Below are 13,927 nucleotides of genomic sequence, written 5' to 3'. Positions count from 1 at the left end.
AAATTTAGTAGTTCATTCCTAGATTGTTAGGTTTAGACGTTACCCTTCGTATTCATGCACTATCAGAGGAGTCCAGAATAACTCCTCAGAATACTGTTCCTTTTTTAGATTATGTTTTGTTGGATCTTGATCATTCAACGTTAGTATATCTAAAAATGAAATAATTTTAGAATAGAAAAAAAAAGAGAGAGATGTAAATTAGATAGAATTTTAGAGACAAGTTGGGGCAGAACATGTCCATATGTATACTCTTTTTTCTTTAATTATGTAGTGGACCATAACTAGTGTTTTTCTTTTCTTCTTTTTTCTTATAGATAAACAAACTACTTTTATATCGTTACAGAGGGTATGTATATATGTATGTGGAGTGGAGGAGGAGGACACCTTAACTCGACATTTATATAATTGCCCTTTCTTACCCATGATTATGGCCTTGGCTACTCTCCTTTCCTGTTTTATCATTTTATGCAATATCTTACGAATTTTATATAAGCACTGATTTGAGTTTATTATAGCAATTTTTAATCATATCAACTAATTTTAAATTCATAAGGTATATGATTTGATAATTTCCAGTCTATTGGGTTGAGTCTATAATAACAAATTAGATTTATCATCCAGTTATTCGACTTAATTCTCATTCAAATTCAATACAATCACAAGTATAACATTATCATATCCGAATAATTATAAAATAAAATCAAATTAAGAATGGCGTGATAACCGGGTTAACCAATGGAAGCAGGTAATGGTATAATTGTCTAATATTTTAATTTAATCTCTTGTAGCTCTTTAATTAAATAAAAATTTGGCCATTGAAAAAGTTAGTAATTCAATGTAAGTCATTTTAACACTTTGATGCCTTCAATTCTTTTAATCTTATCTCGTCCTCTAAAGTAAAAGAAAATTGTAAATACTAAGCTTTGATTAACAATGCAAAAGCTTCACTAACAATTCTCCTCGTCATTTTAAAGAAATAAAAGTTGTATTATGATTGTATATAATATGAAGAGTAAGAAATAAACAAAATTAGTTAAAGAAATAGGTGGCGTAATATAATGATTCTTATTTTTATTCCAAATCAAAATAATTGAACTGATTCTGTTGATATTATAGATCTGGTAAAGTAATTAGGCACACGTCAGATTCTAAATTTCTACCTCTCTACTTTATAAAAATTGAAAATTTAATGTAATTGGATGATACTTTTAAATTTTGCTATTAAATCACTACTTCAAAAAAAAAGAAAAACCATCCGTTTAAAGTTCAGTTTTATGTGGTTATTGATAATTGAATTATATTTATTTATTTTAAATGTAAGATGAAATTCCAATAAATTAAAATATAAAAATAAATTTCCAATTTTTGTAGGGTTGGACGAATGAAATTTATAATTAAATTAGATAAAAATGTTGGATTCGTTAGGGATAAAATGTTATTTTAAATTAGGTACAAATTTACGTGGTTATTTAGTTTGAAAAAGGAAAACAAGTATATTCTGTGGGATTGAAGAAGTTGATTTGAACTGATTAACAAAAAATAATTTAGAATGAATGGAAGCGGAATAGAAGCAACAGTGAAGGGATTTGTTTAAAAGAAAATAGCAATGATGATTATAATTATTAGGTTAAATGAAGGTTGTCAGGTAATTTTCAGTTCTTAATTTCATTCCCAAAAACATCCATAAAACTCCAAACACTCACTTTCTCTCTCCATATATATATATCCCCATCCCTCTCTCCACTCAAAAGAATATAGAAAAATGTAAATTACAAAAAATAAAAAAAAGGAAAATCAAGAAAATAGAACACTTGATCAGATCAGAAACTGTTCTTAGTTTCCTTTTTTTTTTTTTTTTGCAAGAGCTGCTTTGAATTCGTAAGTGGACGCCGGAGATTGGAAGAGAAAGATGCGCTTGATCTGTTCCAAGTTTCATTTCCAACTCTTCCCAGTGAGTATCCGAAACGCTAACAATGTTTTCACGATCTTTTTTTTTTTTTAAATTTTTTTATTTTAAGTGACATAGTTTAGGTTTAATTATAGTTTAGGTTTAATTGTAAGCAGAAGTGCTTTTTTTAAGGATTTTCTTCTATAAATTTATCCTTAGAGTGGACATAGGTGTGGTTTCTTGTGTTTCGATTAGTTAGATTAGGGTTGGATCTGATCGAAGCTTGTTACCAGTTAGACGGATGATTTCACGTTGTGATTGTGAGTTACTGTGAGATTTTCTTCTCTTTTTGCTAATTTTGTTACTATTTTTTCCTCGATTTTTCTTTTACATTATTTTGAGATCACAGTGATTATTTTATGAAACTAATTGCTAAGAAGTAAGGTTTTTTTTTAATGGAAAGAAGGTTCATTTTTAAGGTAAAATAATTGACTGAAGATTAAGCAAAACAGTAAATCTAGGGCATCTTTCAGAGAGTACGACATTAGACTTTAACTTTTACATGGAAATGAATTTATATAGCTGATCTCACTATTTTGAAGTCAAGCTCTGGTCTGTTTGTCTTAACATTTCGTTTCTTGACTGAGAATATATTTCTTCTTTGTTTCCCAGTTTCCTTGTTTCGTTACATTTCTTCTGACACAAATTCCTAAAATTATATCCTACGCAAAGAACTGATAATTTTAATTCCAACATGTTTTCAATATTCCATTTTATCTATCTTGTTGTTATTTGTTCTAATATGTAAACGATTAAGTTCACCTCTCCTAGAAGCATATAATTGTTTCTATTTGAGGAGTTTATTCTTGTGATGTTGTCTAGGAAGCTATTTTCTTGATGCATTTCTTTCTCTTCTTATCAGATCTTTTTATCTCAGTTGGTGGCTATTTATGTTAACAAATCATTCTATATTTATCTTTGTTAAGGTTTCTGACTCTTAATTTCGGGAATCTGTTAGGAAGATTGGTGCTTGGACGGGATGGGCAGCTGCACTGCAGAGTATATGGTTGATAGCAAATACTAGAGAATCTATTAAGGTTTCCTGGCTGAATTATGGCTTCTGCAAGCCTAGGAAATGGTGGAGCAGGTAGTTCAAGGTCTGTCAACGGTTTCAAAAGTTCTTCTAGTTCTGTTGATTGGCTGGGGAGAGAAATGCTTGAAATGAGATTGACAGACAAAGTGGACCATGACGAAGACAGAGTAAGCAGCTCAATTTATATATAGAGAGGGGTTGGGGTGGGGGATTGGACGTGCCAAAATATCTAATTGAAAATATGGTAGTTTGCCTGTTGAAACCTTAAGTAGAAGTTCACAATCTTTGCAAAATGCTTTTATACTTGTAAGTGACCCCTTTTGTTGTCCATGCAGGACAGTGAACCTGATGTAGTTGATGGAGTGGGTGCTGAAACAGGGCATGTGATAAGAACAACCATTGGTGGTCGAAATGGTCATTCAAAGCAGGTTGGAAGAAAAATAAATTAGCTTGCAAGTTTTCTTGTGAAATTCAATTTATTTGGTTTTGTTACTGACCCGCATCATTTTACTTTTTGTTTTGATTGACAGAATGTCAGTTATATTGCTGAGCATGTGGTTGGAACTGGTTCTTTTGGTGTTGTTTTCCAAGTATGTACTTCTATTATACTCCTGTCTGTAAATATGTTCTTGAATTTATTCAAATAGATTATAACCTTGAAATGAGTCGGCTGATTGCTGCAGGCAAAATGTCGTGAAAATGGAGAAATTATTGCCATCAAGAAGGTTCTACAAGACAAGCGTTACAAGAACAGGGAGTTACAGATTATGCAAATGCTGGACCATCCAAATATAGTGTCCCTTAAGCATTATTTTTTCTCAAAAACAGACAAGGAGGAACTCTACCTCAATCTTGTTCTTGAGTATGTTCCTGAGACTGTTAATCGCACAGCAAGAAGCTACACCCGGATCAACACACGAATGCCTTTAATATATGTTAAACTCTATACCTATCAGGTGCGTCCCTGTTTTATGGAAGCATATCCTTATATATTTTGTTGATTTATGGACTGATGGAGTTGGAATATGCTTCTTTCTTCGGATTACCTTTTACTGGGTAATTGGGTAGTTCAAAATTGTTTGAAAAATGATTTGTGGTCTAACTTCTCCTGTATTGTTATTATCTCATATGGTAATATAATGAGAAGTCATCCTTCAATTTTAAATTCAAACTATTGCTTTCCCATAAGGTTGGTCAAATATTTTAATTTCTTTTGAGATAAATTTGCTTTTCTTTATCCCTTTCTTCAGTCTAGTTTAAATGCAAAAAGATTTTAATTGAATAGAAGAAAGCTGTAGTTAATTGTCTTCTTTTGGCTTGCAGATTTGCAGAGCACTTGCCTATATACACAACTGCATTGGTATATGTCACCGTGATATTAAACCTCAAAACTTACTTGTAAGACTCTTCTTCTCAGGAATCATGTATTTGCCGCAGAAAGAGATATTTTTTCATGTAATAGTGTACACTTCGCTCATAAATGTATTGTTTGTTACTCTTGGTGGTAAAGTCTCTTGACCTTATAGAGATCTGTGAATTATTGGCTTCGTTCTTTTTATCTTTGCTAGACATATGGTAGTTATGTGGAGCTACCCTGATATAAATTAGGTAGCTTGAGGATTTATTATTTTTTTCTTTTTATGTGAGGAAAAAAGAAAATGTTAAACTGGCTTCATATTTGGTTTCAAATTGTCCTCTATTTGATGAGAACTGCTATGGTTCATGCCCAGGTGAATCCACATACACATCAGCTGAAAATTTGTGATTTTGGGAGTGCTAAAATGCTGGTAAGCTTGATACAATAGTAATTTTTGTGGCCAGTTCTGTTTTCCTCACCTGAGCATGGTTCCTTTCCAATGTTTTCAGGTAAAGGGAGAGCCTAATGTTTCTTACATCTGCTCGAGATATTATCGTGCTCCTGAACTCATATTTGGTTCTACTGAGTACACAACTGCCATAGATATATGGTCCACTGGTTGTGTGATGGCTGAGTTGCTTCTTGGACAGGTTTGTATAATCAGAATACTGTTATAAGTTACTGTTGGCTTAATAAGTCAGTTGTTTCTGACTTCTAACTTACCATGCAGCCACTGTTTCCTGGTGAGAGCGGGGTCGACCAATTAGTTGAAATCATTAAGGTGATTGCTTCTACCAATTCTCATAAATTTTTTGGAGTATATGCTTTTGAGGCATGATTAATCTGTTACTTAATTTTGACCATTGGCTAGAATAGGACAAATCAGTTGAAGTTTATGACATCCCAACCCAACTCTAAGATTATAGATTGACCAAAAGGATGCTAATAAAATAAACCATAAATTTTTATAATCAGTGTAGACTAACTTTTTCTTAAACTCAGTTATGTTAAGAATGAAACTAAATGTACTCTTGGGTTGGTTTATAAACTCCGAATATAAGTTGACACTTTTCACAGAAGTTAGAAATGAGTTTCTATGGTGTCACTTTTCCTTTTGGTGAATAGAGAAAAAAAATGTTGAATCAAATAAATTCAGTATTTGGGGATTTGAATATGTTAAAACTTAAAAGTACTGCCGGATACAGTCTGCGCCATAACTATTTGTTTGGTGCCTTTTGGATGGCCCTAAGAAAGCTTCTATATATTTTCAATTGTTGTTTAGGTTTTGGGGACTCCAACAAGGGAGGAGATCAAGTGCATGAACCCGAACTACACTGAATTCAAGTTTCCCCAGATAAAACCACATCCATGGCACAAGGTATATGCATGTTCTTTTTTCTTCTCCATTTTTTGTGCCTTTGTCATAATATTTATTTTTCAAAGTTCATAATACATATTTGCAACAGGTCTTCCAAAAGCGTTTACCTCCAGAAGCAGTAGACCTTGTCTGTAGGTTTTTTCAGTACTCTCCTAATTTGCGATGCACTGCTGTAAGTGTGACATTCTTAAGTTTGCTTCCTTGATAAGTAATGGTAAAAATATAATTCAATAATCAGCCTCTTCTTTCTCCCGTTTCCATGTGTATCTCCTTGTACTGGTACTTCTTTAGTTGGAGGCTTGCGTTCACCCTTTCTTTGATGAATTGAGGGACCCAAATGTTCGCCTTCCCAACGGCCGTCCTCTACCACCTCTCTTCAATTTCAAGCCTCAAGGTCAGTTCCGCTTGGTACTTAAATACACTTAGCATCTTATGTCATTTAGATGCATTGTTGCTTTATTCTGTTGAGAAATCTCATTGACAGATCATCATAGCATAAAAGAAAAAAAAGAGCTATGATAAAATCTATCTTGTAACTACGTTGTTCAATTGGTTAATCATATCTTGATGACTTTCCAGCCTGCTGAGTGGTCTTAACCTCTTGCTCTCTTTTTCCTCTTAATCGGCAGAGCTCTCTGGTATCCCTCCAGAAGTTGTCAAGAAACTTATTCCGGAGCATGCTTGCAAGCAGAATTTATTCATGGCACTGCACACTTAGCAACCATTCCAAGTTTCTTGGGTTCCTACTAGCAAATCTGAGGCCATTTGATCTGTATCAACATAAGCAAAAGATCCCTGACCTGACTTGCATCATCGATGTAGTGAAAGAAGTGTTAGAGAACAAGTGAGTAGAAGGGAGGAGAGGCAAGGCTTTGAATGCTGGTGAAGCTGTTTTGCTGTTCAGTTTGTGGATGCAATTATTATAAGTAGTATCAACTTGTTTTCTTAATGTATATGCATTGGTGATCCATAGTAATATTAGAATGGTGAGAAGCTATATATGTATTTTACCATCTGCTGGTAAGTTTTCGTCCTGTATCTCAGCTCTCTTCTTCAGTAAGATCCTAGTTTGGCTTATGGATTAAGAAATTATCCCTTGTTATATATAATGATGATCTATTTGTTTTTCAATATGTATTATATTTATAAAGGTAGATTGAAAAGGAAATAAAAAGAAAGAGAGGATGGGGGAAGGATGTAGTGAGCTGATGATGGTTCATTTTATTAGAGAGAAGGTTCCCTTTTGTTGCGCTTCGAAGTGAATTTCCGATGTGGCAAGGATAAGTAGGCCTTTTAACCCACTGCTAGATAAGTAGGTTGAGAAGGCATAGTCTTGGAGGTTCCATTGCCATTTTCAAAATAAACGATCGATTAAAGCCTCAACTTCCCTTGCTGAATAGACTGACATCACAACTCAACCGCATCCAGAAAGAAAGCTTCTCTTTCTTTTACACTATGTAAAATTAATAATTTTAAAGCTTTTCGTCAACAAAATCCTATTAACATGCAAAATAAATTTTTTAACTATATATATATTTGATCCCAAATCCTCTTTTCCAAAGCATATAAAAAATTATGAAGGTTTACATAAAAACTATGAGAGCATATAAAAAACACGAGAGTACAAAAATAATGACGAAATACCAAAAATACATTATAAGAGAATACAAAAATTATAAGAAAGTACCAAAAGTATGAGTGTTGGGTTTACAAAAAATTGAAGAAGTATAAAAATTATAATGGATTATCAAATATTAGTTTGTTTTATTTATTTAAATATTTTTATTTTTAAAATTTATCCTTATATATAATATTTTTAGTATTGAATATTAATATGCAAAATTAATAATTAAAATTACCAAATTTTCCTTCAATAAAATCCCATTAAAATTTTTAATATGAAAATAATATTTATCACTAAAGAAAATTATATTTCCAATTATTATAAAGCATATTAAAAATTATAAACCAGACAAAAATTATAAAAGCATACCAAAATACATAAGGGAGTATAAAAACGGGGAATCTATTCTCTTCTTTTTCCAAAAAAATGCTCTTGGAGATTGTGTAATGCTTACTCTTAAACTCTTTGTTTATACCGTAGTAATATTCTTTGTACAAAAAATTTATGAGGTGTGTACCAAAAATAATGAGAGAATACCAATAAACATGAGAGAGTGCCAAAAATTATGGGGGAATACATAAAATTCTAAGGAAATACCAAAAAACATGAATGTAACGCTTCAAAATTTTTTGGTATCAAATTTTGCACCGAGTCGAGATAAAATCAATAAAACATTTTTATAATAAATTATTAAACAATTTTGTACTAAATTATCAAATTTAGATTTTCAGTATTTTTATGAACCTATTTGAAATTTTTGCTTGATTTCATGACTAAATTGACATTCGATTTTGTTTTAAGGATTAAATTAAAATTTTGTTGCTACCATAAGTTACTTGTTTGCTTAAAATGATGTCTACAATGGAAGTGTTAGACTGCAGTGGCCATTACAACTTGGCACTACAAACTGTGCAAACAAGATAATAAATAACATCAATGATTTGTTTACACAGTTCAATTTTCCTACATTTACGGAGCTTAGCTTAGTGAGTAATTTAACCATCTTTGTTCACAAATACTACACGTGATTCAAACTCTATTACTTTCCAAGTATAGAGATCTCACATTTATACCTAAATACTAGAATACTCACCTCCAAATCCTCTCCCTAAGAACTTAGCAGTAAACACTCAATAATGTTTACAATAACAATTTGCACTCTCACAAAAACATTTCTTCAATGAATAGATTAGAATGCACTCAATAAACTCTCGTATATACCTAGACATGTCTCAAAAGCATATTTTGATTTTGGTTTGTTGACATAGAATCCAAGTGAATATAAAGTAACTCCTTAAAATAACTATTACATCATTAACAATCAAAGCACAATCAATCGAAGATATGGTCTCCAAAATCAACAATACAATCTCGATCAAATCTCCATATTTTAAGGGTTGAATTGATTCACTTATATCCAATTCAATCTTCAAAAGCCATGGATTAGTTTTCATAGATAGATCATAGTATTTTCATAAAACAACACATGAATAGTCCCAAAATTTTTTTCATTAAATTGTCAAATCAAATAAGGTAAATAATAAACTACTTTAGTGGTAATTTGCTGTTGGCATTATCGAATGTCACTCATCAATAATTAGCTAATATTGCCTCCACAATTTTCAAAAATTAGTGGGAGATTAAAGTTAGAATTAAGTTGTTGTTTCATTTTCAATATATTAGCGGAGTATGTCGTGTCGTATTATTACTGTTATTGTTGTTTACATTAGATTATGATAGTGGGGATTTTCTTAAGAATTTTTGTTAGGTATATTAAGATAATTAAAAGTCTTTTAAAACTAGAAGTCCTCAATTCATAATTTTCCTTTTAGTTTCTCTCCCTTTCTATTTTATCTAAGCCGTCCATGCTACTTTAATTAGCTTCAAAACCCTACTCCCGTTTGTTTCGATCTCCATCATAAAATTTAGGGTTAGAAATACGTTGTTTTGAACCTCTGCCATCATTCTTTCTAAATTCCACCGCTGCCTTGTCACTTTTTGCCTTCACCACCGTCGGTCTTTTATTGGTTCCAAATTGTTGGCCATCTTCTTGCTTGTTTGCCGACCAAAATTGCCTCAGTTTGCTGCAAATTGGTGCCGATCATCCTTCAATTTACTGTTGCTATTTGCTTCAGCTACTCCATAATAGCCATTAAATTGTTAGAATTCCGAGGGTTAGAAATTTGAAACTGTTGCTTGAGGTGTAAGGATCACTCTAAGATATTGTCACGATTTAACAAATACTTCTATTAATAGGTTTATTTCAACATTACCTTGGTAGGTTTATTTCAAGAATATGGGATTGTGTAATTTTCTTAAATACATAATAAAACTTCAACAGAAATCGCAGTCCAAAGCCTTAAATATTGCCAGCTCCTTCAAACCATTGTTTTTTGCTGTTGTCTTTGTCGTCAATTTGCTACTGCAAAACATCAAAATCTCTGCTGTAATTTCACCCAAATAGCAGCTCTTTATGCCATCCAGTAAGCTGCTACTTGATCCTTTAATTTGCAGCACCAAGTAGCTTTCCTTCAATGCTCTTTGGCTTGATCTTTGATTCCGTTTGGTGCTCCCATTTTACTAATTCGATATGCTGCTTATCGCCTCAATTTTGCTGCTATGTCGTGCTTCAAATTGCTGCCATTTGTGCTTGCTATTTCATTAATTTTGCTGCTTTCACCACCTCAGTTATTGCGGTTAATTATCTCCAAAATTGCTGATCTAAGATGCTGCCAATTGCCGATCATTACTCCTATATATTGTTGTTGTTAGTCGCTACAAGTAAGCGGCCATTAAAATTTGGTGTAGTTACCGCACTTTTTAATGTTATTGTGACTCGCTACTAGATTTAAGGTTAATTCTTGCTTTGGATTAACCGGTTAGTGGTGGAGTTATGAAGCTTTGTTTGATCAGTTTATTTGATTAAAATTTGATGTATCTGAAGATTGTTAAAATTAATTAAATAGCTGAAATGTGTTTAGAATTAATTGACTAGATTAACTTGGATTGTTTTTAAGTTATGTAGCTTAATTTTAAATTAGTCTAACTTTTAATTTGACGGTTTAGATAAATTGGTATAAGCCTATCGATAATGATTGGGCTAAATAGAAATAATTAAATAGAATTTGGTGTAGATGAAGATGATTAGATTTGAGTTAAATTTAGATTAATTAATTAATACCAACTGGAAAGAGACGGTGCGTGGCTCATCATATCTCGACATGGCGGGCTGCAGAAAAAATGTTGAGCAAAAATCCAATGTAACCTCTGAGTAGGTAGGCTCGACGATGGAGAAAAGTCGATCCCATGGAGCTGTCTTGATCAGTGCTTGCACTTTCTTGGCTAAGTGAATCTCCTGTAGAGCCGCCTAGTCGATACAATGGCCCAATCCCAAGGGTCGTTGTCGGAGATGCTGATATTGGCCCTCGTGAGGACTCGGTGGAAACTGGAGACATGGATGGCGTGCGCCAGAGGTGGGGCTCGAGGATAAGGTCACGCTCGGAGTCTTCCACTTTTTCAAAGCGGGAACTGCGACCTTAGATTTACTGCGGGTATTAGTCATGATGTACCTGAAATACAAGATAAAATCAAATATCAGTTAACTAAAAAAAGTAGTGTCACCAACAATTAATCGAGCAAATAGATAAATTGGCATAGTAAATAACACAAATCAGCATGCAATTCATCTCAAGACGACAGCTGGATCACTTAACTACTATTTTTAAAATCTATTCCTAATACGACATACAACCAATACTAAACTATCAACCTAAAGCTAACATCAAGAATAATAAAACCAATAAATAAGACATAATCAACACATCAAAAATAATAAGACTAGTAATAATAATAATACTAAACTAGCATAATACCATTGATGTGTGTTTTCCGTACTAATCAAAATTTACGACAAAGGCAAGCGCACCTATCGAATAATAGTATAGCTATGGTAAGTAGAGATATCGTATCCATGAGTGATAACATGTTAATTTGCATGACTTTTTGTGTTTAATTTGGTTAATTTTTAAATTGATCCTTACTGAATTAGTGCTTTTATGTTTTAATCTTGTCAGAGATGCGCAATTGAGATGCGATGAGTAAAAAACAAGCAGAAAGAACCAAATTGAAACACAGTCAATAAAGTGAGGCCGAATAAAAAATGTGAAAAAAACTAAGGACTCATCGTATTCTTTTAACTTTGTAAAAGTAAAATTAGAAAAAATCTAATTTTATTTTTTATTTAATTTTAATTATATGTTGAAGTGGTTAAAGCCAAATTTAATAAATATCATATATATAAATAGTGCTTTAAGGTATTTTGAAAAGACATATTATATTTGACATTGGAATTCATTTGGAATTAAATAAGAATTACTTTTTTTCCTTCCAATTTGGAATTCATTTGGAATTAAATAAGAATTACTTTTTTCCTTCCAATTTGATGTGTCAGTAGCATACTACTACTTTCATTTTCATTTCTTTATCCTTTACCAAAATTTGTCTAATTGCCTGTCAAATCCTTTCCCTTTCTCGTTTCCTCCATTATCATCAAATCACCTTTCAAAACATATGAAGCATGATTAAATCCATGTTTCACTAAATTCCATCTTAGCTTTTGGCCGGTATTCTTTCTGGTCGGGAATTGTGAGATACATATCCATACTAAAAATCCTTCCAATCGGTATTCACATTTTTCCTAAGTATCGGGATTGACAACTCATCCCTTAAAGTTAACTCGATTTCAAGTAAAAAAGTGCACATTGGGTTGGAGTCATGTTTGTTGACAGTTGGAGAAATGAGTCGACTGTGCTATATTCAGATCTCCGAGAATAAATCAAGGGAGAAGTGATCGGGTTTAAACGACCCACGCGATTGAGGCCGTTAATTTGAGTTGAGTTCTTCAGACCACAAGGCTGCTGGAATCTTGAATCGGGAACACATGTATCTTGGTTAGATAATAGATAAGGGTTGGTTTGCAGGTCGTACCGGGACTAGCTACGGGAGGAAGAATTGGTGGTTAGGACATTCTTAATTGCTATAACCAGTTTATTGTTTGGAGGAGAAAATTAATTTTCAAGGATCGATTCAAAAATTCGAAATCCACCGAGTCTAGGGTTAAAGCTTAATATCTTTGACTACAAAATTCAAATTTAATTTCCAATTTAATTTATAATTTATTTAATTAATTATTTATGTTGTTTCAATTATTTAATTTCTAAACATTCCAAAACTCTCTTGATTTATTTGTTTATTTTTTTATAGGTTAGTTTGGAGTCGTAGGCACGACTTTTGACACGATAAAAATTCTGATCACAAGTTAAATGCAGAAGTTGATTATAACATCCAATCCCTGTTGTAACGCCCCAAATTATATGTCACTGCTTTTGCTATTAATTGACAATTATGTATCTGCTTCAGTGGTTAAGTGTTCTAGGTGTGTGTGAGAGGTCCCAAGTTCAAGCCATGTCTTTGGCAAAATTTTGTTTTTCTTCTAAATCAAAGCCCTATCTCTGGTTAGTAGGTTTTTAAGTAATTGTTTGTAAATACTTAAAAGAATAGGCTTGCTGGTTTAGTGGTTAAGAGGAGTGTTAAGTTACTGAAGGTTAAGTGTTTGAATCCCTGTGTGAGCGAAGGGAATTATTTTTGCTTGATGCCGTGTAGGTGTTTCAGTAAAATTGAAATTCTGATGGGAGTGGGATAGTGGAGTTAGTAGGGGGAGTTGAGATTCTATGATTATCAGAAAATATTTTGATTATCCCTTCCCTAAAAAACACAGTTTTCGGCTCTCTTCCTATTTCCCCAAAATTTTTTGTTTGTTTTTTCTTTTTTGACTCCCTACCGTTTTTCCTATTTTTCCTTGCTGTCTTTTTGCGTTTTTCCCATCTATTTCCTAGTGGTCGTATCTTGTTATCTCTGTACCTTTGGGTATTAATGGTAAGGGTGTAAGTATGGTTATCCTTTAGTTATCGAATCATTATTTAAATGAGGTTTTAATTCGTGTTTAGGAGGCCATTGAGTGGCTGTGGATTTTTGACTGGTGCTGTAGAGTGCAAATTCGCCAGTGTTCGTTCAAAGGTAAGGGATTTAATGGTTTTAAGTCGGAATATCTCGTTAATTTTTCGATCGAATAATGATTTAAGTGACTAAGTTGGGAAAGTATTGGTCAACTATAGGTGCTGGATATCTTGAGAGTGTTTCTACATTGAAAACGAACTAGGTGTGTATTCGAAACGCAGAAAATAACGTTCGGTGAAAAGTCAAAAAAGCTTACTGTAGACACCACACGGGCGTATGGTCGCCCGTGTGGTAGGCCGTGTGACGAAACACGGGCGTCTGATCGACAAGCCAGGCCGTGCACGCATGACATGGCCGTGTGATGGTCAAGTAGGCCGTGTGTGACACATGGGCCAGACTGATTTGGGCCGTGTGGGCCACACGAGTGTGTGAGTCCACACGGGCAGTCTACACGGGCGTGTGAGATTCTAGGCTAGGTCATGTGATCCACACGACCAAGGCCAATTTAGGCCGTGTGGGCTACACGGGCAGGCCACATGGGCGTGTGAGCCCATTTTTCTGAATTATTCTTT

General features: G+C 33.2%; 1 protein-coding gene across 4 annotated transcripts; it reads left to right on the top strand.

Moving 5' to 3' along the window:
• The first annotated feature begins 1,454 nt into the window (after positions 1-1,454).
• LOC108479202 (shaggy-related protein kinase kappa-like) lies at positions 1,455-6,847 on the top strand. 4 transcript variants are annotated; one of them, XM_053023450.1, is made up of 14 exons: positions 1,455-1,645; positions 1,864-1,951; positions 2,911-3,148; positions 3,317-3,409; positions 3,512-3,571; positions 3,665-3,937; positions 4,305-4,379; positions 4,712-4,768; positions 4,848-4,988; positions 5,069-5,119; positions 5,621-5,716; positions 5,805-5,888; positions 6,008-6,110; positions 6,346-6,847. In XM_053023450.1, the coding sequence occupies exons 3-14, from the start codon at positions 3,002-3,004 to the stop codon at positions 6,432-6,434; spliced, it is 1,269 nt and encodes a 422-aa protein (XP_052879410.1). In that variant the 5' UTR covers positions 1,455-1,645; positions 1,864-1,951; positions 2,911-3,001; the 3' UTR covers positions 6,435-6,847. The 4 variants fall into 4 exon arrangements, with proteins under 4 accessions (XP_052879410.1, XP_052879409.1, XP_052879412.1 ...); XM_053023449.1 differs by having other exon boundaries at positions 1,456-1,645; positions 1,866-1,951; positions 2,907-3,148; XM_053023452.1 differs by lacking the exons at positions 1,455-1,645; positions 1,864-1,951 and adding an exon at positions 1,988-2,208.
• The last annotated feature ends 7,080 nt before the right edge of the window (positions 6,848-13,927 follow it).

Source organism: Gossypium arboreum, chromosome 12 (genome assembly GCF_025698485.1).
Source record: "Gossypium arboreum isolate Shixiya-1 chromosome 12, ASM2569848v2, whole genome shotgun sequence".
Lineage (NCBI taxonomy): Eukaryota > Viridiplantae > Streptophyta > Magnoliopsida > Malvales > Malvaceae > Gossypium > Gossypium arboreum.
Note: the sequence above shows the minus strand (reverse complement) of the source record. Positions and strands in the feature narration are given on the sequence as shown.

Bases quoted from the DNA above. Each gene is read 5' to 3' on its own strand.
- LOC108479202 (XM_053023450.1), top strand. From the start codon at position 3,002: ATGGCTTCTGCAAGCCTAGGAAATGGTGGAGCAGGTAGTTCAAGGTCT. The intron at 4,380-4,711 runs GTAAGACTCTTC...GTTCATGCCCAG, and splicing joins TTAAACCTCAAAACTTACTT to GTGAATCCACATACACATCA. The intron at 4,989-5,068 runs GTTTGTATAATC...CTTACCATGCAG, and splicing joins CTGAGTTGCTTCTTGGACAG to CCACTGTTTCCTGGTGAGAG.